At 40.9% G+C, this 25,423-nt stretch overlaps 2 protein-coding genes and 1 pseudogene across 7 annotated transcripts in view; 1 reads left to right on the forward strand and 2 right to left on the reverse strand.

Moving 5' to 3' along the window:
• clcn3 (Cl-/H+ antiporter 3) overlaps positions 1 to 9,221 on the forward strand; it is a 37,327-nt gene extending 28,106 nt beyond the window's left edge. For 3 of the 6 annotated variants that reach the window (XM_014986721.2, XM_014986724.2, XM_014986722.2), the window contains 2 exons: positions 965 to 1,040; positions 6,458 to 9,221. In XM_014986721.2, coding sequence (XP_014842207.2) covers positions 965 to 1,040; positions 6,458 to 6,646 — 265 coding nt within the window. In that variant the 3' untranslated portion in view covers positions 6,647 to 9,221. Of the gene's footprint in view, positions 1 to 964; positions 1,041 to 3,156; positions 3,195 to 6,457 lie in introns of all 6 variants that reach the window. The other 3 variants (XM_014986725.2, XM_014986727.2, XM_014986726.2) reach the window with 2 other exon arrangements.
• Positions 9,222 to 11,793: 2,572 nt separating this feature from the next.
• Positions 11,794 to 15,211, reverse strand: LOC148154033 (uncharacterized; annotated as a pseudogene).
• A 134-nt stretch (positions 15,212 to 15,345) lies between these two features.
• mfap3l (microfibril associated protein 3 like) lies at positions 15,346 to 22,825 on the reverse strand. The gene is made up of 3 exons (XM_014986728.2): positions 22,634 to 22,825; positions 20,734 to 21,145; positions 15,346 to 17,128 (listed from the first exon to the last, which is right to left on the reverse strand). The coding sequence occupies exons 2-3, from the start codon at positions 21,056 to 21,058 to the stop codon at positions 16,215 to 16,217; spliced, it is 1,239 nt and encodes a 412-aa protein (XP_014842214.2). The 5' UTR covers positions 21,059 to 21,145; positions 22,634 to 22,825; the 3' UTR covers positions 15,346 to 16,214.
• Positions 22,826 to 25,423: the final 2,598 nt, after the last annotated feature.

The raw sequence follows: 25,423 nt of genomic DNA on the forward strand, positions 1-25,423 counted from the left end.
TTTTGAAGGAGTTGGTTTTGCAGAGCGCTCTCTGCTGGTGGGAAGAAGAAGTTGTGCTTGATTATAGTTCATTTATCAGATGAGCTCTCAGTTTGCTGTGATAACTGTATGAGAGGAACAGAGCAGCAGTGTTTTTTTTTCTGTTCATATTTCTTTTTAGTATTTTACTTTAGTTTTCAATCATAAGTTGCTGATATTTTGTACTTTTATTGTCAATAATTCTTTAGAAAAAGACCAAACCAAACATGTCTTTCAATTCTCAGTGACAAAGTATTCTTACCCCTTTGTGAAATTGTAACCTCAAAGTTCAAAGGGTTTTAATTTGATAAACACAAAGTAGTGCATAGTTATGTAGGAATTAAGGTGTGGATTTTATGTTTTATGAATAAAAATTTATGAAATGCATCTTTGCTGAGCCTTGTTACGATATTCGTTTTAGGTAGATAAAAGAAGCAAAACTAAATTGCATGTAAATGGAAATGAATTGGCTCCATTTACCATTTTCTCAAATTACAAGGTTTATTTAATTTTTTAAAGAGGAAAAACTTAAAAGAAATCAAAGATGGTTCAAAAGAAAACGGCATACTTGCCGCTTTACAGCAGGCTTCTGTTGTGAACTGGTACAATAAATAGTGGAAATAACCTTTATTGGCCACTCATTGATTTACATCAGTCTGCTGGTTTTGGTCTTATTGGTTTTATTGACAGAAAAATCTAAAATATCACCGCCATTCATCACCATTTATTAACACTTCATTATCACAAATGAAAAGTCACTTTTTTGTGGTTTATTGTTTAATTTTCAGTTGTGTAATTTTCAGTTTACATTTTACTTTTACCTCATTTTGTTTCTGTTATTTGTATGATTTGTGCTGCTGCTGTTTGTTCTCTTTGTGTCTCTGCTGTTTTTTGTTGTTTATTTGTTGTTGTGGGCAGTGTACCGAGTAACGGGTGTGTGTTTCAGGAATGTGTTGGGCATCATCACAAAGAAGAATATATTAGAGCATCTGGAGGAGCTCAAGCAGCAGACGCAGCCCCTGGTGACTAGCCCCGCCCCTTTACTCCCCCCACCCCCACACTGTCACACCTGTCTCTTGGGCCACGACTGTTAGAAGGGGATGCATGGAAAGTGCTGTGGAAAACTGTTGACAGTTCCCGACTTAACATTAAGACTCCTCTCTCTTTCCTCTTGATTTCACACACTCTGTTGTTGGTGGGTTTGGTTTGTTGTGGACTTCAAACTCATGAAGAAACATCTCCCGGTTAGCGGGCCTCTGGCTGCCATCTTCATCGCTTGTAGCTGTTGCAGTTTTGGAGCCCATCACACGTTAAAAAGCCTCTGTGGAGTTTTGTTGGTCCTGTAATGGCGGACCTGAGTGGGAACTGTCACCTCCATCACGCAAGAGCCCCTTTCAGACACAATCTTTGTAACTTCCTGTAGGTGTGGCGCCACTTATCCAGCCTCCTCCCGTTTGTTGGAACCGCGCTGCTTAGTTTGTCAAATTCCTAAACAAACTTTTATGGCTGCAACTGATTATTTTAGTGATTGATTATTCTGCCCATTATTTTTGGGATTTGTCGATTAATCGTACAAGAAAAATTGGCACATTCAGCAGATTTTTCTTTTAACTACTTCAGCTTATTTTATACAATATTAGCAGTGCATACAAAATGAGAATGTTGTGTTTTAAGTAGAAAAACAAAAATTTTATTGCCTTAAATAGCAATAGCATGGCAATCCTTTTGTGAATGCTTAATAATTTGTAGCAAAAGATGCATCTCCAGCTAAAAAATACCTCCAACATTTTAACTTAATGTCTTACTAAATGGAAAAACCGTAATGGCAAAATTGTGTTGGCAGGATACAGGCAAAGATTTGTGCACATTTGTAATGGAAGCGCAGCTTCTGTCTTCAGTAAACTCCTTTTTTACAATGTTTTCTTATGGAACAGCTTGCTAGGCTAATGCTAGCAAGTTTTCTCTCTGTTTTCATACGACTTGTTGATCATTTATTTTGCATCATATTTCTGTGCCGTTTTAATAGGTTGCATGAGGAGAAAACTCTTCTGGTCTGCCTCATGATCTTATCAGTGCTTTGATCGTTTTAAAATTTAACGACGGCTGTTTCAGCTGCTCTCGGCGTATCATTTTAGCCAAATCTCTCTTTCACTATGAAAACCTGTAAAAATGTGGAAAAATCCAGACTTTTTACATGTTCAGCACATAATATAGTTTTGTGAGCTGTGCACAACTAATTATACCTTGATTTTACAATATTTTAATCATACTTAACAATATGCAATCAAGATCTTAGCTTTGACAAAGAGACGACAAATGTAGGTCTTGAAGACATTGCTCTGCTGAAATCGGAGATCTAGAATCTCAGCATTGAACGTCTATAAGCTCTTAAATGAAGGTGCTACCACAGAGGTTTGCATGTCTGAAAGGGGCTCTGTAAAATCCCATAGTGCAGCTCATCCCATTAAACTGCATCTGTACCAGCTGTAGGTCTGCTTAGTGCTCTCTCAGCCGCTTCATGCTAGCACCTCAACAAATCGTTCCTCATTCTGCATTTTCACAGATGTTCAGTCACTTTGTCCAAAATTATTCACACTTAAACTGAAGTGGATTTTTTGTTTGGCAAACCGGCTTTATCTGGCTGGTTCCAAACAAGTGACAAAAACCAGTAAAACGGGGGTAACGTGTTGTTCTTACAGAAAAACATATTAATGAAGAATATGTTCAAAATGACACTTCTTTTGCAATCGATGACAGATTTGTGATTAAATTCTGCTTTGCTGTTGTCACTTGCCTCTGGAAGCCAAATCGAAGCCATCAGCAAACTAAACATTCACCTTAGATTTAAAAGTAAAACAATCCGTCTGTGGGTGTGGATATTTTTGGGCTAAACTGCAGAAATCATTTAGTGCCTTTAGGTTTCTGACCAATCAGAGATGACCCTCCTCTGTCTGTTTGCAGTCACGATGCCTGTTGTGTGTCTCTCATCGCAGCAGTAGCTACTCATTTCATTCTCAAGTTCACTCACCAAAAGATTTCTCTCTCCATTAACGGCTGCTTTTTTTCCCCCTCTTTTTTTGTTTGTTTCTGTTGTTATTTATGGTGTTGACTCCTCCGTTTTACCCCCGGCTCCCCCAGAGTGACGGCATCTGACCCGCGGCCCAAACGACGACTTGGCGAGTAGTTAGCCGCCCTGGGAAAGCGGACCACCGTTATTTTACTTATCACTCTAAGTTGGAGGGTGGTTTTATAATTCCAGGAGGAAATCGACCTGTAGAGATGTGATTCACACCCTCATTCCCCTCAGTTCGTAGTTGTAGTGTGTGTGGTGGAGTGGTGCCAGTAGCTGTAGCTTAGCTAGTCAGTGTGTGGTGACAACATGGGATAAAACCCGCTCCCATGCTTTAACCTGCCAGTGTTTCCATGAGCCAGCAGAGTCCTGCCTTCTTTCAACAGATTTCTAAAGTCAGAGCCCAAAAATAAAGCACAAGCTGTTCAATCTGTGCACTTAAAACTGGAGATGCACGTAATGCTAACGTCCGATTTTTATGCAGTGCTGCTAGCCTGCTAATACCCAAGTCAACTTTTAGGAAAAAATAATACAGGAAGATTTATAAACTGCATTCAGATTGTTTCCCCAGCTTCCCTGTGGCTGTTTATTATATACATTCGGACACAACGCTGAACAGAAATTGACTGTATGAGAAACTAAATTATTACGGTTAGCATCATAAGATGACATTAGCATATTCTACTAGCAATTGGTGTGTGTATTCCTTAGAGAGTACTTTTTTCCTTAATCCTAGGATTAAGGAAAAAAGGAAGACTAACATTTCCAAATTCAGTTGGAGTTTCGAGACTCAAAAGCATTAAACTGCTGTACTGTTTCCAGCCTTCCCATTATCTGCTTAAATGCTTGCTCTCTTTTCTCAGAATTGTCATGAGAAAAGACAAATCTGAAATGGCTTAATATAACTGATCCTATGACTGGACAATAAATCAATAGCAATATGTTTTGCATTATTTCAGATATTTAAGAAAGGAAAAAAAAAAAACCCTGATCAATAATTATTGATACCAACTGATATGAAACGCTTATATCGCGATACAGTTTTCAGCCGTACCGTCCAATAATTATCAATACCGACTGATGCGAAACGTTTATACCATGGTACGTTTTTCAACCATATCGTCCAGCCCTAGCTGATCCTAAAAATGGCTTCTTCAGTAACAGCTTCCACACTGAAGAGTGTGGAGTGGTGTGTTAACTAATCGGAAAAAGAACAGATCATTGAGTTTAACCGATCAGGGCCGATCAAGCTGAAAGGTGATTTCTCGGTGCATCTCTAGTTGAAATTGTGACACACTGGATTCACGTGAATAGCAAACAAGTTGGCCTCAATTTGTTTACGTTTCATCATTGGATTTAAATCGTGCAACATGCCTGATGAGTCCAACCGGATCGTTGCTTAGTGTTAAATCCAGAACATTTCAACACGATAAGAGAACATCAGGTTACTTCAACCATGGCTGGACGCTGCTGGTGTTAGTGGGAACACCGTGTTCACCTCCCTTCACCTCACCTGGTGCTCTCTGATCATGACAGCAGCACTCGGTCTGACCCGTGTCAGGTGTTCAGCCAGCGCCTCTCTCTCTGTCCGTAGCACCCACACCAACCACAGGTCGTCCTCGCTCCTCTCACTCAGACCTGGGGTCACATTTTCACTTCTCCTCACCCGCCAATGAGCTCTACTTCCCTTCCAGGGTTTCAGACAAACTGTTCTCTGTAGCGTCGGCTCTGCAGCAGCCAGCTGGCTTCCTCTTCGCCTGACCTCAAGTCAGAGAGCACTCTATGATCATTTCTGATGTTTAAGCTCACGACGGTTATTAATCAGCTCAGCCAGGGCGCTCCAGCCAGCAGGAAATCTCTTCACTGCTAATGCAGCGAAGCGTTGCGTAGTAAACGTCTCAGCAGTACAGATGAGAGGAGGAAGAGGAGGGGGGCAGTGATGATGCAGGAGTCTGAATTGGTTACAGATCTGCTAAAAACATTAATGAGTCACGAAAGTGATTGTTCCAGTTTATCATAACTTTTATCTTCACACCTTAACGTTGCTGTTGAAAATATCACTAATGAATAATTCGGAGAACAGAAACTTGGGGGGGGGGAATATGTGACGTCGTAGTCTGTTTTGTTGTGAATTTGAACTAAAAAAAAAAAGACTTAAATAATGTAGCATTTTCTGCATCGACTTGGAATGTTTCTGGCACGTTTACGCTTCAGCCATGCTGGAAATTATAAAGAAGAAATGCTAAAAAGCAATTTATGAAGAGTGATTAAATATGCTCTGCATCATTTTACTCCTTTATTATTGCCACCTGCTGGCCCAGCTCACACTGGTGCAAATAAAACTCGCAAATTAAAACACAGAGTTGAGGAATGGGTAAAAATCAAGAAAAGAAATCTCATAGATGTCTACATTTTTGAAAGGAAAGTTCCACTAACGCTGCAAAATACCCCTGAAAAGATTAGATTTTTCCTTGATTACAGGCTGAATCAAACCTCTATATTTTTCTGATTGTTGGCGTCAGAAATGACCCACCATGTTTCACTTTGGGCTTTTGCTTTATCCAAATAAAGCAAAAGCTTTATTTGGATGTATTTGCAAATAAAGCAAATACATACATTTTGTAATATTAAAAAATATGGAAAAATTCAAGGGGTGTAAATAATTTAGCGAAATTTCTTAATCTTTTGCTGTCGGACTAAAATATATGTTATGGCAATAATTGTATCAGTGCTTGGTGAAGAGTTTTCCCCACTTAAAGGAGAAATCCATGTTGCTGTGCTGGGACTGTTTCCAGTTTAGAAACGCTGTCGATGTAAGTTTAAAGTTGTCATAAACTGGAACATTTCTTTTACACAGTCCGTTCAATAGTTCACGTTATATCGAAAACACGTTTGGAATAAAGATTAGCTTGATGTTTGAAGCGGCTGAGCTTGGAAAGCTGACAAATGTTAATAAAACTCCCAACTTGTCGTCTTGCCTCCTGACATGGCGGCTTCTTCCGGCTTCCTGCTCGTCTAACTGCCGTCCAGTACTTCCGGTCTCCTCTCCGTAGGTTCCAGATCTTCTGAAGTGACTCCTCCGTCTGAAGCGGGCGCTGCTTCTGACCCGCTCTTTTCCTGCAGTTACTCTCCCTCCTGCTGACCCTTATCTCCTCTTGGACTCGTTTTTTTGTTGGCACCGATTCTGATTTCATATCCAAACAAACTAACAGCGACTCAGCTAAACAACAACAACAAAAATTAAATAAAAATCCCGCTCTTGTAAAGGCCAACAAAAACACGAGGTTTTCGTCGTAGATGCAGATTTGAAGCACTTCCTCGCGTCTCTGTTAATCTGTTTCTGTTCCCTCCTTCTGTCTCCCCCTGCAGGCGGCTTCTTGGTATTATCACAAAAAAAGATATCCTTCGTCACATGGCCCAAATGGCAAACCAAGATCCAGAGTCCATCATGTTCAACTGATCCGCTCCTTCCAGGACGGCTGGGGGGGAGGAGGATGTAGCGAGGAGGAAGAGGAGGAAGAGGAGGAGGTGTGCCTCCTGAACGGCTCCAATCTCTGACATCCGGACAGCTTTTTTTTTTTTTTTTTGGTTTGTTGTATTTCCTTTAACGTTCAGCTTTGCGGGCCCCCGAGCCTCACTGAATGACTCGCTGTGGCCCCCCCCCCCAGAGACTTCTGGGCCACCAGGAGGAGAAAAGCGACAATGAAAACATTGATACTGTGGTCTGGCTGCTGAGGAGAGAAAACGGTCACGTGTTGAAGGCACTTTTTACACACACACCTTTTTTTTTTTGCACTCAGACACTTGAAACATGCATGCTGTCTCCAAACATACTAACACACACACACACACTCACATGCGCTGACCTGAAACGTTACACCTGTTTGCACTCTTGCTGCGCCTGCCCTCCCGTCCTGTGGGGGTCAAAAGGTCAGAATGAACCGCAGACGAGGGATGCGATGATGGGACCTCGATACTTCCTGCGCCCTCACCTCCCCTCCATAAAAACACACACATACACACACACACACCTCTGACCTGTCCGTCCTCCAGAAACAAACAAAAAAAAATAACATGTTGTTTACCTGTGAAGTATGCGTGAGTGTGTCTGCAGCGCCTCCACATTCCATTCACAATGGGAACTGCACCCCAGCTACACGAGTTGGCTTTAATATCCGTCTCCCTGCGTTCGTGGATGGGTGTGTGTGAGTAAACCCAGGAAGGGATGCGCTGAGATAGTCGGTACTTTATTTCAAGAGCAAAAATGTTCCCGTTCAGAAGGAATGAAGAGAAGAAGGTGAAAAGTTTGGATGTTTTTATTTTTGAGCCACTAGTGTGCGAGTCTGTGTGTGTGAGTCCATTAATTATGAAGGCAGGTTGTGTGTGTTTGTGTGTGTGGTTGAAGTATAAAATGAAAACTGTCAGATGAAAACCTTGCTACTCAATATGAGGGTTTTTTTTCGCTCTCAAACGAACATTTAACCTGATCTCACTGCAGCCAATCAGCTCGATGCATCAGAATTGGTCCGTTTTGATTGGTTGAATTTGTTACAGTAAGAGTGACTCCTTTTTAACATCTCTCTTTAAAACGGGCCACATACTTCAAATTACAAATTTTGTAATCTGGATAGATTACAAATTTTGTAATCTGGATAGATTACAAATTTTGTAATCTGGATAGATTACAAAATCCCCCCCCAAATTAATTTATTTCAGTAATTCCCAAAAATTTAATAAACAAGTATGTGACGAAGTCTTTACACACGGTGTGATTTCAGGCATTTACTTGAGCTGTATAACATACATCTAAAAAATCTGATTTAAAGAAATCAGATTTGCAGATAATTGTAACATTAAATTGTATCGATAACACATTTATTATAGAATTACAATCTTACGCAAAAGTATGTCAACTTTTGTGCACTTGGTCAGGGTTTTGAGAGACTTGCTGAATAATTGAAATATTTTCTTATCTGAAATGGAGCAAGACTTTCTCCTTCCACTCAACTTTCCAGCAGTTGTCATGGATACAGCCCTCTATAAACGGCCAGCTTCTTCAGTGAAAACATTTTGAGGTTTACCTTCAGTGACTGCAGGACTCAGAGGATCAACCCAGCAGTGTTCCCTATAACCGTATAATATTTAGTCTAAAATCACTTGTTTTATTGGACTTGCATGATATTCTGTCTGAGAAAGTTAAATTTGGGTTTTGGTTATTTGTAAGCCAAAATGAGACAGTTAATGGAAGAAAAATGCTTGAAATATACTACTGTGTATGTTTGAGAGTGATTTCTTGCATTGTTGGGATAAATGTTTTCCACCTTGTAAACAGGAACATCTGAGCTGCTTTAGATCTCAATTCATTTGATCCCTAGTTTGTTTTTGCTTTGTTTAATTTTGGAAATATAATATAGAGAATAATTAACAATTGTGTTCTTTGAAACTAGGAGATGTAAATCTTGTAAAAACTATCAAACATATTTTTTCTGTGACGTTTTGGCAAAACAATAACTGATTTAAACAGTCCCCTAAATTGTGCTCCTACTGTCTTAAAAACTGTCTAAACTGCAGCCTGATTCGCTGCTTTTGCTTTTTGCTCCTCTAAATCTGAACGGGTGTCTGCTGCCGCCCCCCGGCAGGCGTTCTTCGTGCTCCTCTGGTCTCGCCACGCCTCTGAAGTGCCTGATGGGAGATTGTCGGGCGTCGCTTCCTTTCGTTTCGTACTTTGTCCTCGCACACCTGACATTTCAATTGGAAATTATGAAGGGAGGAGACTGATGAGAAAGCAGACAAGCAGTAGCACATATAGAGTGAGTGGAGTGTGTGTGTGTGAGGGGTGTGACTGCAGACCCGTGTGTGTCTTTGCGTTGCGGTGACTGTCCTCCTGTGGTTCAGCGGAGAGCAGAGCATCATCTTTGTCAACCAGTGGTGTTGCCTAACATTGTATTTCATACTGAACCCGATGTTCTCCTTTATTTTATAATTTATGGGTAGTGTCGATACAGTTGTGAATTATTATTATTCTGAAGAATTTTATGTATGATTACATTGTTTGATTGTACATTAAGAACAGAGAATATGTAAAGAAAAATAAACTTGTTTTAAATTAAAAGGAGAAAATATTGAAGTTGCACAGATGAGTCTCTGTGTGGTGCTGTCGGCTGAACTTTAACAGACTTCACATCCCAGCATTCACACTGAAGTTTAGCTTCAGTGAAGGTTTCTGCAACAGCTGAAGATAAATATATTTAAATCTTTCGCAGTAAATATAGAAGTCTGAAATTAAGATTTCTGAGCTTAATACAGTGCCTTGTAGTACTCCTAGCCCTTAAAACCTTAAAAATACATTTTGTTGGGATCTCATGACAGAGCAACACGTTGTCCAATAGTTATGAAATGTAATGAAAATGATGCACAGTTCAATATTTTTGCTTTTTGTTGGTCTGTTGCATGAAATCAGTTTTAAGGTGAAAATGTTCAGATGTGAGAAGATTGGATTTATTTCCAGTAAAGATCTCAATTTTGTAATATTTGTATCATCTGAGTACAGAACCTTTCCTTAATTTCATTCTCTAAATATTCCTTAATTCATAATTAAGACTCAGTTTAATCAGCGTTGGTTTAAAATCTATAAACGCCACTGAATTACGACTGAATGGTGATTCTTTCTAGAACAGATTTTGACCTGCAGTGCTTTTAGAGAGGCACAGTGTTCATTTCAATTTAGTTGCTGCTCAACAAACATTACTTCTCATCCAAAGAGATCATTTTCTACTGAACTTCACTGATTGTGTTTAGAGACAGTCCTTATGGAAGGACAAATGCGTCTCTCAATGTAGGATGGTTTTTAGAGAAATAATTAAATGCTTTTGGATGCATTTCTTCAGTAATAATGTTGGGGTTTAGGTCTAATCTACGTTTTCTCTTTGGGTCAACTGATGCCTTTCCTTTAAAAGTTTTTTTTTTTTTCGGAACTAGTGCCTTTTGTTTGACAGTAATCCGACAGGAAGGGGGCAGAGACATGCGGCAAAGAAGCCGAGAACAAGAGTTAATGTTGGGAAAGCCACAGGGGGTCTGTGGGCACCCACTGCCACACGACGCCTCCTATTTCCTCTTTTTAAAAAAAAAAGCATAAATACTAATATTCCTGGTCCAACTGTGTAAACAGCAATATTTTACAGTCGGAAAACCTAAAATTCTCGAATAAGGAAACAAAAAAAAAAGAGTTTCCATAGTTTTTGAAATTGTCCATCTTTTCTTGTATCAGTGTTTCTGTAGGTTTCATTAACTCAAATTAAAACTTAGAACCACTATGAATTAAATTGAAGACTTGCATCACCACAGAAACATTTTTGCACAGAATGTAGAATTATTGCCCAAAAACCCACCTCAAAACTTATTGCAAAATGATTTTTATTTTATGTTTTTAAGAAATTGAAATTAAGTGAATTTATTTTCTAAATGTGAAATCCTGTGTGTCAGTGGAAACACATGAGGCCAATTCCTGTCAGACAACGCAACGCTTCTGGATAGAGACCCAAGTTTCGCTTCAGGATGATAAAGGAAGACAAAACAATCTCTGCCGTTCGCAGTTAGAGAACTGCTTCAAAGACAAGCATCTCCATAGCAACCATTATCATCATGCCTCATCTGCGTACCATCACAAACATAAACATTCAAACTTTTCTATATCAAAGCTGCAGTAGGTAAAATTCATTAAGAAAATGTTTTTCTGTATTTGGTTGTGTGGCCTGCGCAGTTGGTAACACTGTTGCTTTGCAACTAGAATTGGTTAGAGTTGGGGAAAATGTCTGGGTTAGGCATAATCACAACCACTAAAGTGAATGGAACACAATGCAAGGTTCTGATATGGGTAGAAATACAAACTTATGTATTTCTATTTTAGTTTTTGCAAGGCTGCAGTAGGGAGTTCTGAGAAAATTGTTGACTTAGCCTGAAAATTTGAACAAGCAGACCCCTCCCTCTTGCTCTCTGCTGTGCTACAGATCTCACTGGTAGTAGTGTAATGCATTGAATGTGCTAAGACACCCCTTTTCATTCTGATTGGTTGTTCCTGGACAGTAGCAGAGCTGGAGGAATTTCCCCAGATTCTCTGTTTCCATACAGAAAGACCCAGGACCTTCTTGTTGCAAGGCAACAGCGTTACCAACTGCACCATTGTGCAGCCCGCACAACCAACATGAAATCAAAAATATATATGAATTTTACCTACTGCAGCTTTGATATAGAAACATTTTAATAATGTTTATTATGCAGTTTTATTTAATTTCACTTTGGGATTAATAAAGTGTCTTTGAATTTGAATTTAATTCTAAAATTGATCTTGTTTTGTTAGTTTTTGTTTGTATTGTGTTTTGTCCATTGATTTTGGAGATGGGAACTTTATTTGAGTCAAGGCCTGTGTCTGTTTTGATTTCCTAGATTTCCAGATGTTATCAAAACCTGGGTTTGCACAGTGACCTTCGTTATTGAAACCAGGGTTGGTGTAGCCTGGGTTGGCATAAAAGCTGAGCCAGGCTATTTTGTCCTCTGGAACCTCTAACTGTATTCACATTTATGTTTCTGTGATCTGATGTTTGTGTAGGCCCTTGTCTTTGAATGGACCTCCATGGTTCATTGAAGGTCTGTCTTTGCATGGACTCCTCTCTTTCTAGGGAGCCTTCTGTTTGCAACCTAGGGTTGGGTCAGCCCAAAGGCCGAGCTAGGCTATGCACGGAGACCCCTGGTCGATTGAAGGTCTGTCTTTCATTGGACCTCCATGGTCGATTGAAGGTCTGTCTTTCCTTGGACTTCCATGGTTGATTGAAGGTCTGTCTTTCCTTGGACCTCCATGGTCGATTGAAGGTCTGTCTTTCGCTGGACCTCCATGGTCGATTGAAGGTCTGTCTTTCGTTGGACCTCCATGGTCGATTGAAGGTCTGTCTTTCCTTGGACCTCCATGGTCGATTGAAGGTCTGTCTTTGCATGGACTCCTCTGTTTGTAGGAAGCCTTCTGTTTGCAATCTAGGCATGGGTTGGCGTAAAGGTTGACCCAGGCTATGCATGGAGCCCCCTGATTGCATGAAGGTCTGTCTTTGCTCTGTTTGTAGGCAGCCTTCTGTTTGCAGGGGGACCTCTGGTTGGGTGGAGACTTTAGGATGGTTATTTTCCAGAACAAGTTTCAACTCCACCTTCAGTTCTGCAACCTGACCCTGCAGAGATTTCACAGTTTCCTCTTGTTCTTTGAACTTGGAAGTTTGTTTACTGTGACATTTGAGCTGCTCCTCACATTGTATTCTTCAACCAAAGATTTTATCAGAGCTTCATTGTGGGACGCATATTTTTCAGCCTCCCTCTTGAAGTATTCAAGCTCATTAAGAATGTCTTTGTCAATCATAGCTTTGGAAAAGCTAGAAATCTTTGATAAACCTGTAATATCTGGCACCTTTCTTTCATGTTCACATTTGACTTTCAAGCGATATTCTTTCTCTAACATTTTTTGAATCTCTTCCTGCTGGGATTTGACTTCAACTTGATATACAATCCTTCGTTCTCGTTCCTCATGGAGATCAAAAATCTTACTCTGCAGTTCTTTTTTAAGATAATCTACCTGCTTTGTAAGATCATTGACGTGTTGGCTAACCTCTTCACTCCTATTATTCTTGTTGTACAAGGGATGAGAAGACTGAGGATTGCCAGTGGCCTTGAAATGCTTTGACATCCTCTCATGGTATTGGGAGTGGAAGGCCACATCACTCTTTGTTTTCTTGCCTTTGCAACTCCAGTGAAAACAGGGTTGGGACAGGGAACTGTTGATGGTTGACAAGTTTGCTGGTTTTCAACTGGGATGAGAGGCTCGGGATCAGCAGAGGGAGTTGATTCCTGCTCGACTCCCACTAAAGGGGTAATCTCGAAGCCAGCAGAGGGAGTCGTTTCCTGCTCGACCTCCAATGATGTTGGACTCCCAAAGTCGCCGGAAGGACTTGATTCCCCCTGGATCTCTGCTGACTCACCTTCCGGCTTTGTGGGGCTGTCATCTTCAGAAGGGAAAATGACAGCGTCGTAGTCGACTTGGATGTTGAGGTCCATCATGTCGACCCATGAAAGCTCAGATGGGAAAGCTTCATGTTCACAAGGAATCTGTTGTTGCTTCATGTCTATATTCTGGCAAATTCTTGCTTCTCTGAAAGGTGTGGAATATCTGGAATCAATATCTCGCTCATTCCGAACGTGCTCTGAAGAGTGATCTGTCGCGATAGAAAAGTGGAATAGGTCAGAAAAAAACTGTGTGTGTGTGTGTTACATTCAAGAGAGAGGTTACTTTCTCATATCACAGAGAAATGTCATCACTGTTGATGTCACACATTGAAACTGAACTAATTTAATCTGCTGTTTAAAAAATGCCACATTTACAAATCTTTACATCTTTTTATGGAAATATATCTACTAAGATAAGAGATAAATAATAAGCATACAGACAACTAGGCTCAAAAATAGTCATACCTCTGGAAAATTTTAAAATTCTCTCCATAAACCCTTTTCCAGGTCAAAGCTGGGACTATGACTATTAGATTAAGTATAGGTTTTTATTTCCCATATGATTGCTATACATAAATACAAGCCTAGTTCATTGTAGCTTAATTCTGTACATACAAAATTTCTTCAAACCAATAAAGTCTATTATGGAGAATTTTTTTTTAGTTTTCAGAATTTGGGGGCTTTTTCTCGTAATTCAGGAGTCAGTTTGGATCAATGGACAGCAATACTTTATCAGTCCAGAACTCCAACCTTCACGTTCAGTCTTGCCATCTCAGTTCATAACCAGCCATCTGGTGAGAGCTGCTGTTTGGATGCTAATGTGCTATGGCTAGCTTATTACATTTAGGGAGAGGCCCCATACATCTGCAATTTACCAATAATGTTTCTTACAGTGTTGAACATTTTGGCTATACAGCATCATGTAAATAAACAAAAACAGTTTCACAAAATGTTTAATGTACACAATTACATTACATTCATCAAAAATGTCCCTAAGGAACCAATAAACATTACGAAAATGTATTCATTTTCTAGTTTTCATATTGCTTGCATATGTGTTGCCTTTAGGGACATTAGATTAGTTTCAATTAATTTCTACTTTATCTGATCTGACTTTGTAGCAACCTTGACTTTGTGCAAATTGTCACCATAATCCCCCAAAACAGGCATGTTTTTGTGCATGTGCCAAGTACTCCAGGACAACAGAATTCAAAATATTTTGGAGGGGGAAAAAAATCAACCGGCATTAGTCAGTTCTTGTAAATATCTTAAACAGTTTAGGTGTATACATTTGATTTAATTGACAAAACTTTCTAAAACCGCAAGCTTCTCCTTAATTGGAGAAGCTTGCGGAGAGATTCACATATTTGCATTTCATATATCATGTTCGATTTTGAGAAACTATTTAAGAATATTAATGACAATGTCCCAATATTATGAACTATTAACACCGTTTTAGTACTTCATGTGCCCAACAGCTTGAAATGAACAGAAATTAAATGAGTTTTGATTTATTTAAATAAAATACTAATTCCTGATCAACTAAGACTGTCCAAACGGAGCATCAGCACAACCTGCAGACGTCTATGATTTTGGTCAACAAGCACTACAGAGTTGGCAACAGAAGTGAACCAGTGACAAAGACGAACATGGTCCAGGAAAAAGGCGACAAATTTACACTTACCCATAACAGACGCAGAAAGCTAGCTAGCTAACAAGGGTATGTTAGCTGCTAGTTGGCGGTAGCCTCAACGGCCTCGAGCCACAATGAAGGAGCCTGCGCGCGACTCAAACGTTTGGCAAACAGAAAATCGCGTGAGAATAGAAAAATAAACTATATAGATTACATAGTTATGCCACCACCAAATGTAAGACCTGAGATTAACATAATAAAAGCCAACTTACTGTTTGTTCTAATGAATTTAGATATTTTAAAGTCTTAGATACATGAAGACTTTTTAAGGCAAGCGTGGGCACCTTGCTAATTCCCTGCAGAGTTGTAAGGATGTTGGTACCATTAAAATATATTAATAGCATAATAAACTATTACTACTATATAGTTGTAATTGGTACCCTCCAGTAGCCAATGAGGCAGAGGCACACACTAGCATGTATGGATGACAGTGTAGTCATTGCATATAACAGCAAAGTGTAACTCTCTATTAATAATATAAACAAAGCATTTCACAAGCATCATTAATAAAAAAAAAAGTAACCACTCACACAGCCTTGCTTTTTATTTCATCTTAAAGCACAGCACTCATTTTATTCCACTACAAAAGAAGAAAAAAAGAGGCATCAGTAGAGCACCGGTAAAAGCAGAACAGCGTGCAGCTCGTCTCAGCCACAGACTGGAGCTTCGGCCCAAGCGAAGGAAGAAAACACAAGGAGTCCCAGAACAAGTTGTCGGACATCTCAACTGTCCACTTTAACATGCAAGTTTACAGCAAAGCCTCTGCAGATGAAAGACAATGCTAAGATCAGACAGGGAGGCAGATTATAAACAAAAACACTGAATGAGAGGGAGAGTTTAAAGTCCAACTGCCTAAACTAGACAGACTGGAGGAATCAGACCACAGCACAGTCAGGAATAATATAATACTCTATAATTAAAATTATCTTAAAGAAAACAAACTACAGCCAGAGGTGTGTCTTTAATCGGGACACTGTATATTCACAGGTCCACCTGGCCTGAAAGCACGTTCCAGTCAGACTGCCCTTTAAGCTTCATCAGTCCAGCATGCAGCCATAGTGAAGCAGAGCGCCATGGTAACGCCTGGAAGTGGGTGAGGAAAATTAAAAATCCAAACATTGTAAGAAACTACAAACTGAAGCAAATCCCCTTGTCTCCTCTCCTCTTTAAATAACAAGACAGCTCCTCATACAATCCTCTGCTTATTACATTATTAATATTACTACCTCCTCTCATGTACATTCAAGCATGAAAATCCAGAGTGAAGAGTGTTTAAAAAGCCTCTGATTGGATGAAATGTCTCAGGAACTTCAGAGATAGAGATGAATAAACAGGTGATTGTTTCATACAGTGTGAGATGCATAGCAGGATGTCAGCACGCCCCTTGTTGTCCAATCAAACATGGCTTTCATAAAACACCTGGCAGGGCTGGGTCTTGCTGATTATCTGTTCGGCCGCTGCCTGGCTGCCGATCTCCTCTTCTTGCGCCACCTGCTGCTCCTCCAGAGGCAGAGGGGACAACGGCGGGGACGGCGAGGGAGAGGGAGAGGGAGGCGGCGACGGCGGCGACTCCTCGTACACGCCGCAGCAGTCCCCGTCGTCGAGCGGAGGGTGCACGGATGCCTGGATGGCGATCTGCTGCGGCTGCTCGTGAACGGACGAGTTGTCCGAGTCGGCGGCTGGCGACTCGCTGCGCTCTCTCTCCCTCACCTGCAAGATGGTGAAGACGTCCCGCACAGCGATGGAGGGGATCCAGCCCTGTGCGTCGCGCCGCCACTCGGGGACGTGCCGGACGAAGGTGTGCCTCATCTCCTCCACTCCCACCACCTCCAGAATCTCCTCCATGAAGGTGCGGCAGTTCATGATGAGCGGCGGCAGCGGGATGCTGCGGGCCAGCTCCTCGATGTAGCGGGCGAACTCCATGGTCTTGAACTGGGTGACCTTGGCCAGCTCCAGCGTCTTGGCCGAGGTGATGATGGGGATCCGCTTTGCAATCTCAAAGGCCTTCTGCAGTTTCTCGGTGCCCTCGGTGCGGAAGAACTCGTTGATGGCCTTCTCCGTCTTCTTCAGGTGGCTGCTCATCATGCAGAGGCGCGTGACGTTCAGGATCATGATGATGGTGAAGGTGACCAGACACACCACCATGTAGTACACGCCCATGTCGCCGTTGGTGAAGACCACGCGCAGGGTCACTGTGCCGTTGGCGGTGCCATGGACGTTGGTCGCCATGCACGTGTACTTGCCTCGGTCTGAGAACTCAATGCTGGTGATGTTGAGAACGCCATTGTCCAGCAGCCACCACTTCCCTCCTGCAGACAGACAGACACACACACACACACACACACACACACACACACACAGAGGACCATGATGGCGTTTCTCTGGTTTTCAGTTCATGTTTCATTTGTCTGAGGCAGAATCCTGATAAAGTCACTAACTGTGGTCAAAGTTTAAGTCTGCCTCTCTCTGTTCTGCTGTTGACCTGTTTTCATTAGGAACTTACAGCTTCTACTCACATAATAGTTCGTAAAAGTTCAAAGAAAAACTTATTTAACCTCTATGTGTTAAATAACTGGGATGTAATCATTTGTTATCAGATAAAAGCCAGATAAAAGGTACTGATTAATGAGTTATCTAAAGTCGACTGATCTTATTAATAGTCTAACAATTAATTGATAAGTGGCCATTTTCTTTTGTATCAAGAGAGTCGATGGTCCTTCCATAAAAAGAAAAATCTAACTTTTTCACATTACATTAAATTAAAAAGAAAAAAGACAATTAAATTTTAATGTTATTTAGTGTCAGCTGTATAAAATACTGACTGATAGACTGAAAATTGCAGCAAATTTAAGATACAACAGGAAAAGTTCCTCTTAGGCTGCTGAATAGAAAAGTAAAAGATGAAATGAATAAAATATTAATGAAACACTCAATCCCCCATCAGCAAAGAGATGTTCATACAGAAGTACTGTCTGCATTTTCTCTTGAAGGAAAGTTAAAACTTGACTCCACAAGCTGCATTGACTCACAACTGCCCTCAAAATCAACCTTGCTTATTATGTTTTTTTTCCGGTCATGTTACAATTGTTCTCTGTTTTTTTTAACACATCCTCACCTTAACATTGACTGAACTTCTCATTCAGTAATTTCTGAATGAGAGGCTGATGCTGTTTCGCCTTTCAGCTAGGCTAAATGAGCGCTGTCATGATGAAACTTAAGAAACTTATCGAGTGTTTATATTTCAAAACAGAACTGCTTAAAGTCCATTTTACATCCCAAACCGGACTATGTTTGGACAGTTTCACTTTCCAATTCTGGTATGGCCCCGCCATCTTTATTCCTGTATCAACTGGCTAAGCCTAAGGATGACTGCTTGGATGGCGGATAAACTACGACACTAACAAAAGCTCTAAGCGGAAGTTATTCATTATTGGAACTAATTTTAATCTAATAATTAATTGACAATTGAACAAAAGTTAATTAATTGTTTGCATCCTCACTAGGTACATTTAAGGTCTGAGACCAGCAGAGATGAGGAGAGGCCCACCATGTTTTCAATATTTAAACACAGCAATACGTTTCATTTGGCAACGCTGTGCATTATGCAATCCGCATCAGACTATTCAGGGGAAATGCTTTGCAAAAGTATTCACACCCATTATACTTTTTATACATTTGTTGAAAATTACAACTGCAAACCTCACACAAAGTAAAGAATATTTTTAAAATGATTCGTGGAGTTCAAAACAGTTTTACAATAATATGTGAACTTGCACACTGTACCTGTCCTATTTTTGTCAAAGGAAAAAAAACTGAAGCTCCATATTTAACTACATAAAATCCAGATAAAATATGTTGAAGTTTGTGTTTATACATGTGATCTTTCTGTCTGTCATTTGGAGAGAAGGCCTGTGTTTAATTACACGTGGTTTTGTGAAGGTGCATGCAGCGACAAGCAGCCAGCTGCAGTCACTCCACCAGACCAGCTGCTCAAACGAGTATTTGAAAAGACCGAACCATATTGGACCTGCAGAGCGCTGCCTGTTTGCTTTAGTTCTGGATTGCTGCTCGTCAAATCAATGAGCTGCTCGTTTTCGCTGATAACAAGAATGTGAACTGTTGAGCCGCTGAGCAGTTCAAAGGAACAGCTCCAGATCAGTGTTTTCTAATGCAGAGTTGATCAATACCGCTCTGTTAGATGTTAAAGCTACAACCAAATGTAGAAAGAAGTTCCCTTAACCAAACAGAACCCACTGTTCATTTCTTAAGCTGTTTATTGAGGGAGATTTTAGGTTAATCCAACAGCTATGCAAAGCAAACCATATTCTGCTCGGCACAACCCCGTTTCCGTCTGACTTCCACTCCTTCAATATTGTGCGTCTCTGCCGGGGGGATTTCATGTCCGCCATCTTAATTCCGCTCTGGCTTTGAATTAAAGCCGACTTTGTGGGCAGATTTCATCCCACGTGATACATTTTTAAGATTCTGCATCAACAACTCCTCGTCCTCTCCTCCTCAGTACCCAGCAGCATGGGAATGGAGCTGGAGAAAGATCACAGAGGACTCCTTTAAGACCCGTCCACAAATAACCTGAGCAGACTGCTGTCCTCAGGAAGAGATGAATGAGTTTTCAGGAAATGCAGCTGGATAGCTTTCCCACCCATCCGCCTTTTCAGACAAAAGAGAAAGCAGATTTCTAATTTTATCCCTGCAGTCAACTCGCGTGAAACCACTGATGTTTTGCCAACTGCTTCTAGAATGATTGTAGGGAAAATAACGCACGATTGCAGGAACGACCCAAGCAGCACTAATCAAGAGAATCTAATCCAGAAACAATCTGGGATAAGAGCAGGGGAAGTAAAGCCTTTTTTTTTCTTTTTTTTGGAGGAAGTTCTGAGCGTACAGCTGCGGGGGTTTTTGGGTCAAAAACATTAATAACAACAATGACTCAGCCTCCTACTTCATGGCAGGTTACAACAGGCTGGCCACGAAAGGCACCGACATAAAAACACTCTTCTTCTCATGCTGAAAAAATTCTCTCTCTCAAATAAAAGAAAATCTTTAATGAATGAATTAGGAACGGTTTTATTAGTTTCTATCCAATAAAGATGGAAATGTGCCAGATGATGGAGGAAGTAAGAGTAAAATCCCCACCTTACATGAATAGCTTTGTCCCGGTCAGCATATCCAGCTGTATTTTTCCATAGGTGTCCATCCTACGGCCTGTACGACCTCTGACCTTCTGCGTGTGTGTGCGTGTGTGTGTGTGTTGCTGTGTTTGGACAACCCTGATCCACTCAGAGCTGCCTGACAGGAAATTGATTATTTATTTACCTCTAGACCTTCTAACGAAAGTTTGCGTCTTCAAGGTGTAATTTTTACACAGAAGTTTGCTCCAAATTTACCAACAGTAACATAGGATTCAGTTTATTTACCTAAACTTTGAATTTAGGTCAACTCACAAAAGAAATGACGGAAATGAAAGCATGTTTTTAAGATATTTTCTGTCACTTGTAAGTTCTTCCTATCCGGGGAAAAATTTGATTAAAATCGAAAATCGGTTTTAACTGACAATATTTTTAAGCCACATCACCCAGCTCTACCTTCTTATAAACTGTAATGAGCAATAAAGTCTTTAAATGTAAATATTTTATTTATTTTTCCTCTCTATACTTGTATAGAGCTACAAAAACTACAAAAACCAGCTTCCACATCATTCAAGGATCTGAAATACTGCTCTTACTTCACTGCACAATTTCCAGAGCTGAAATCTTATGTTTGATTGTAACTCATTGAACTCTTCCTCTGATTACGATATTGACTGCAGCTTGTCTCAGACCATATAGTAGGTTTAAAAAAAAAAAAAAAAGGCTGACCAAAGAACAAGCTTTGAAGAGACAGAAGTCTTCCTCACCACTAATCTGCGTGTCCAGGCGCTCTCCGTGGGAGTTGAACCACTCGACGCTGGGGAACGGGTCTCCGGTGATGTTGCAATCAATCAGCGCGCAGCTGCCCTCCCTGGCAATTATCTGGCTCACTTTAGTGAACACAACTGGAACGAAGCCGCCGCCGTCTGTCACGTTGCCGTTCTCTGTACGGTTCCCATCCGTGTCCGCCGATGACGCCCCGGCAGAGCGGCAGGCGATAAGACAGGCCAGGGCTACGAAGACGGATCCGCCGGTCCAGTGCATTTTTTTCGACTGTTGTGCGACACCCAAAGGGGGAGGATATTGTGTCATTCCTGCAGGGGCTCCATCCTGCCGGCTGGCTATCTCTCAATAGAGGAAGGCAGTTTGGTATTCACCCCTGTGATGTGAAACATCTCACTGTAAAGGAAAAGTAATTGGTAGGTGTTGAACAGAGAGCATAAAATAACATACGGTAAAACTGATTATGTTTTTTGCACATCTTCAAACAAACATGTTTCCACTTTAATTTAAGAAATTACTTAAGTCACTTCAAAACAAGCAACTCCCCATTATTGTCACCATAAAGGCAACACTAGTCACATTTTGCAAAACTATTCTGGTTTATTCAACTGTTAGTCAAAAAGCCAAAAAAAAAAAATCAGAAGAATCAAATTTAATCAAGCATATACTCGTCACTATTGTTCTCCATTCTTCTTGAGCAACTTGAGCTGGCAGAAAACAAATGTTGACCAAATACACATGCTGTATGTATAAGGCTAAACTGGTGATGTGGCACAGCAAATAACACCTACGTATAATCCAAATAAAAACTCATTAATGTTTCAGGAATTTAAATTTTTGAATGTTACATTCAACCTTTCCTCCCCAGACTTAATCAAACTTGGACACATTACCAAATCAAATTATATGCTTTTCTAGACTAAGTAGGAATCCTGAATGTGCTTAAATACGTTTTGTTTAAAGTGAAAATATGGAGCCATCTTAATTAAGTAAAGTGGCGTAGAGTCACTTTACTTACACATATGTTATTTTTGCTGTTGTGATTACACAACAGCCTGAGGGTTTCTATTTCCTGTCCGTGTTTAAGCGCAGTTATGAGACTGACTTTGCTTTAAATAGTCTCTGCCTTAATAAACCCCTGTTGTGCATAATTTTACCCACAAATTACAAAATTATTAACAGTAAAATCAGAAGCATAGCAAAACAAAACACATTTCCATAAACCCGCAACTAACTTAATATAGCATAAAATATACGTGAAGTATACGTCTGTAGTTGTAATATAGTTCCTAATAAACACTAGAAACGTGGCGTCTTCCTGTTGTGAACCAGCATTAGCAATTGACTTCCTTCGTATGAAAACAAAGCCACGGCCACATAACGGAGCAGTGTGTGGGTGCCGTCTATTTTCCGGGTCGCTATGTTCAAACACATTCGTTGCTAGCTTTGTGTGAGTGAGGAAACAACCAGGTCAGAAAGCAAATGTGTACATCTGATAGATATAACATAGCCTAAAACATTTTTTTATTATTATTATCGAACTTCAGCTTTGCTAGACAGAATAGCATCAGGGCGTGGGATGCGGCTATGTGCTGGACAGCAGTTATATATCATGGTAGCATATGAGAAGTGTGTCAGAGCGAGCTGGTGGTAGCGGCAGCTCCTATCCTCACCGAAGAGGTGCAGTGTGTGTTTTTATATATTAATTGAAGAGTGTCGCAGATGGTAGTTGCTACCTAACCAAACTGGGATTTAAATACCAGTATAGCGTCGTAACGTTACCTCGAACGGTCATCAGCAAACGGCCAACTCAGCATCGACAGTCGCCGATAAAACACCCGAAAATAGCCACAATTTCCGCACCGCCTTGGTTTTTATACTTACATCATGGTCTGAGTGCCATTTGTGCCCCAGTGTTTGATTGAGAACCTCCCAGTAGATGGTAATGAGAGGAGCTATTCCTGCTCCGAGACCTCCATCCTCCTTCCTGCCGATGCCTACTGCTGTGGAACCAGCAACAGCGAGCGGTGAGAGGGGGAGGGAGGGCGCAGAGCCCCGGCTACTCGGGTTGCACTGGCTTCTCTGATGGGAACTGCAGCTACCGGGTACTAACATTTACAATCACACTTTAACAGGATAAGAACAGAAAGTAGAAGAAAAATTAACTGAAATACAGATTACCGCTACCTCTGGGATTCAACCTGGATCCCATTTTACCCATTGCCCCAAATTGTTAGCCACTACTATAGGATGGGGGAAAAAACCTAAAAATTAATCCTTACAACACTGTTTATATCTACAATACAATGAGCCACATCTTATCACAAAAAACCCCTCTCAATAACAATAAATGATAAAATACCTTCACTATCATAGGTAGACATATCACCTGCTAAAGTTGCCTATGGTGATGGCTTCTTGAGCCAAAAAAGGACTACCTGTTGGGCTTTTCACTCAGACATCATTCTCTCTGGTAACTAAATATCTGCACTAAAATTACAGATGCTGCATTGTGTTTTTTCCCCTAAAATTCTCTTTGTCAAACATTAAAGCTCATATATAGCTTTTAAAGAAAGAAATGCCATTTTTTTGGTAGCTTCGAATTACTTTCATCATTTTATGGACTAGAAAATGCAGCTGATTCATTAACTAACTGGTTTATTTGTGGAGATCATGGCTATTTTACAGAGGAAATACCCCATGGGGTTCCACAGAGACCTATACTTGGATATTGAACATATATTGAACACTAGAAATAACCTTTCAGTGTCAGATTTTAAAGGCACAGTCTGAAGTAATATGTCAACGTCACCTATAAGAACAGTAAAAACAGCAAACGTGTCAGTGGAAAGTGTTTTGGTTTCACCATCAGTGCCATGTCCAACAACTTGATGGTTATCAACCTGTTTTGTCTAACATAAACAAATTTTCTCCGTGTTATAACATGAGGAATTGTTTTTATGGGCGCAGCCTGCTACTTCCATAAAGCAGCACCACTGACGAGCAGATGAACAAGTTTTCCAACACTATCTTCATCGGTTGTAGCGAGAAATAAACGTCAAGCCTTTTTTTTTGAAACTCATTTGTTTTTAAGTTTAATGTCAGGGTTTCCATCCAGGGCTTGTGGCCTGATCTTAGAGTGGATGGATACATATTATAGCCACTACATGAATTAAGTGTATGGGTTGCCCAAGGAAATGCAGTACAAAGACAGAAAACGGTATTGACACGAGGGCATTTAATCCTGCGGTGGAGCACTCGCCCTGTTCTGTCTATGTCTGCATGAACATGACTTATTGCAACTGCAGCTGGTAAATGGACTGTGGTTAAAAACCCTTCAAGCTGAAAGGCTGCATGATGAAAAGGCTCTGAAAGTGGATTGCTGTGTGTCTGAGTTGCAGAAATGACAGCAGGGAAATAAGGCACATTTAAGTCAATATAATCCAGGCTGTTACCTTGTAGCCCAGACGTGGCAAGAGACAGCCTTGCAGTTGTGACGAGTGGAAACACCAGCGTAGTATACCGAGGGTGAAGCCGTAAGAGACCAGTCAGGAGCCGAGATAAAAATGCTCTGGTCATGAATAGAACCCAGTGTTAAAAACAGTTGTGTCTTTTCATGCATTCGGATCGAGTTTAGGGTTACTGAAGATTGAGTTTGTTCTTTCTCCATGCTTTCCTCTGATCTGACCTTTTGTCGTCTCTACTTGGCTGTAAGACACCTGGAGGTACAACCGCTCTGTCAGTCAGCAAACATCCAAAGCCTTCCTTTGAATTTAACATCAACAAAAGTAATGTCTTACAAGCTTCATATGATCTTTTCGTACGACTGAAGAATAGGTTTGTCCAGAACCTATCCGTTCAGGACAAAGGAGGCTTATTTTGTCCACACTCCTGCAGGTGTTGCAACAAGCGTTATTTCGTCTCTCCCTCCCTGACCCCATTATCCTTCACAGATGAAAGCTCCCGCTGTACTCAAACACTTCAGAGAGCTCAGTCACGCTGTAACACAAAGAGCTACATCTGAGCACAGCGGGGAGGAAGTCAGTACAGAGGGAAGGAAAGCAGGCAACAGATGGACCCTGTTGTTCTCGGCGGGGGCCGTTATGTGATCGCCAGTGAAAGATGGATGAGTACGAAAAGTGACCCGTTCATTAAGAGTCTACTTCAAGTGGTGTCACTGACTCTCCTGCATTCAGAAACGTCTGCCCCAGAATCGTAAACTACATCTACGAAACCTAATTAGCCACTGATTGGTGTTTCTACAGTTGCTGCCACGCCGTTTCCCGCCAAACATGTAGGCTGGTGTTCTGAAAACTGAATGCTACGTGACTCTAAACGCGTAACATTCGACTTGCCACACGTTGTAGCTATGCGTGCCCTGTTTGATGCACGTCCGTTTTTGAACACAGCACATGCATTGGGATCAGGGGTGTGGAGTTCACAGTATTGTGCTGCATCAGGACTGGGTGTAATCTACAAAATTAGATCTTGCAGTCAGTTTCAGCTTCCCGTTGAGGGAAGTGAAACGCCATCAGTGCAGACAGTGTGTGTACGGTGTTACTTGGGGTTAACAAAAGATATTACAGAGTCACATGTGCACTATACGACGTGTCAGAGTCGCTGCGCTCATGCTACGGCGTTGTTGACACGTCTAACAATGGTGGTTTATCTGGT

The sequence above is a fragment of the Poecilia mexicana genome, unplaced genomic scaffold, assembly GCF_051168715.1.
Source record: "Poecilia mexicana isolate PSO_F unplaced genomic scaffold, ASM5116871v1 scaffold_18, whole genome shotgun sequence".
NCBI classification, from domain to species: domain Eukaryota; kingdom Metazoa; phylum Chordata; class Actinopteri; order Cyprinodontiformes; family Poeciliidae; genus Poecilia; species Poecilia mexicana.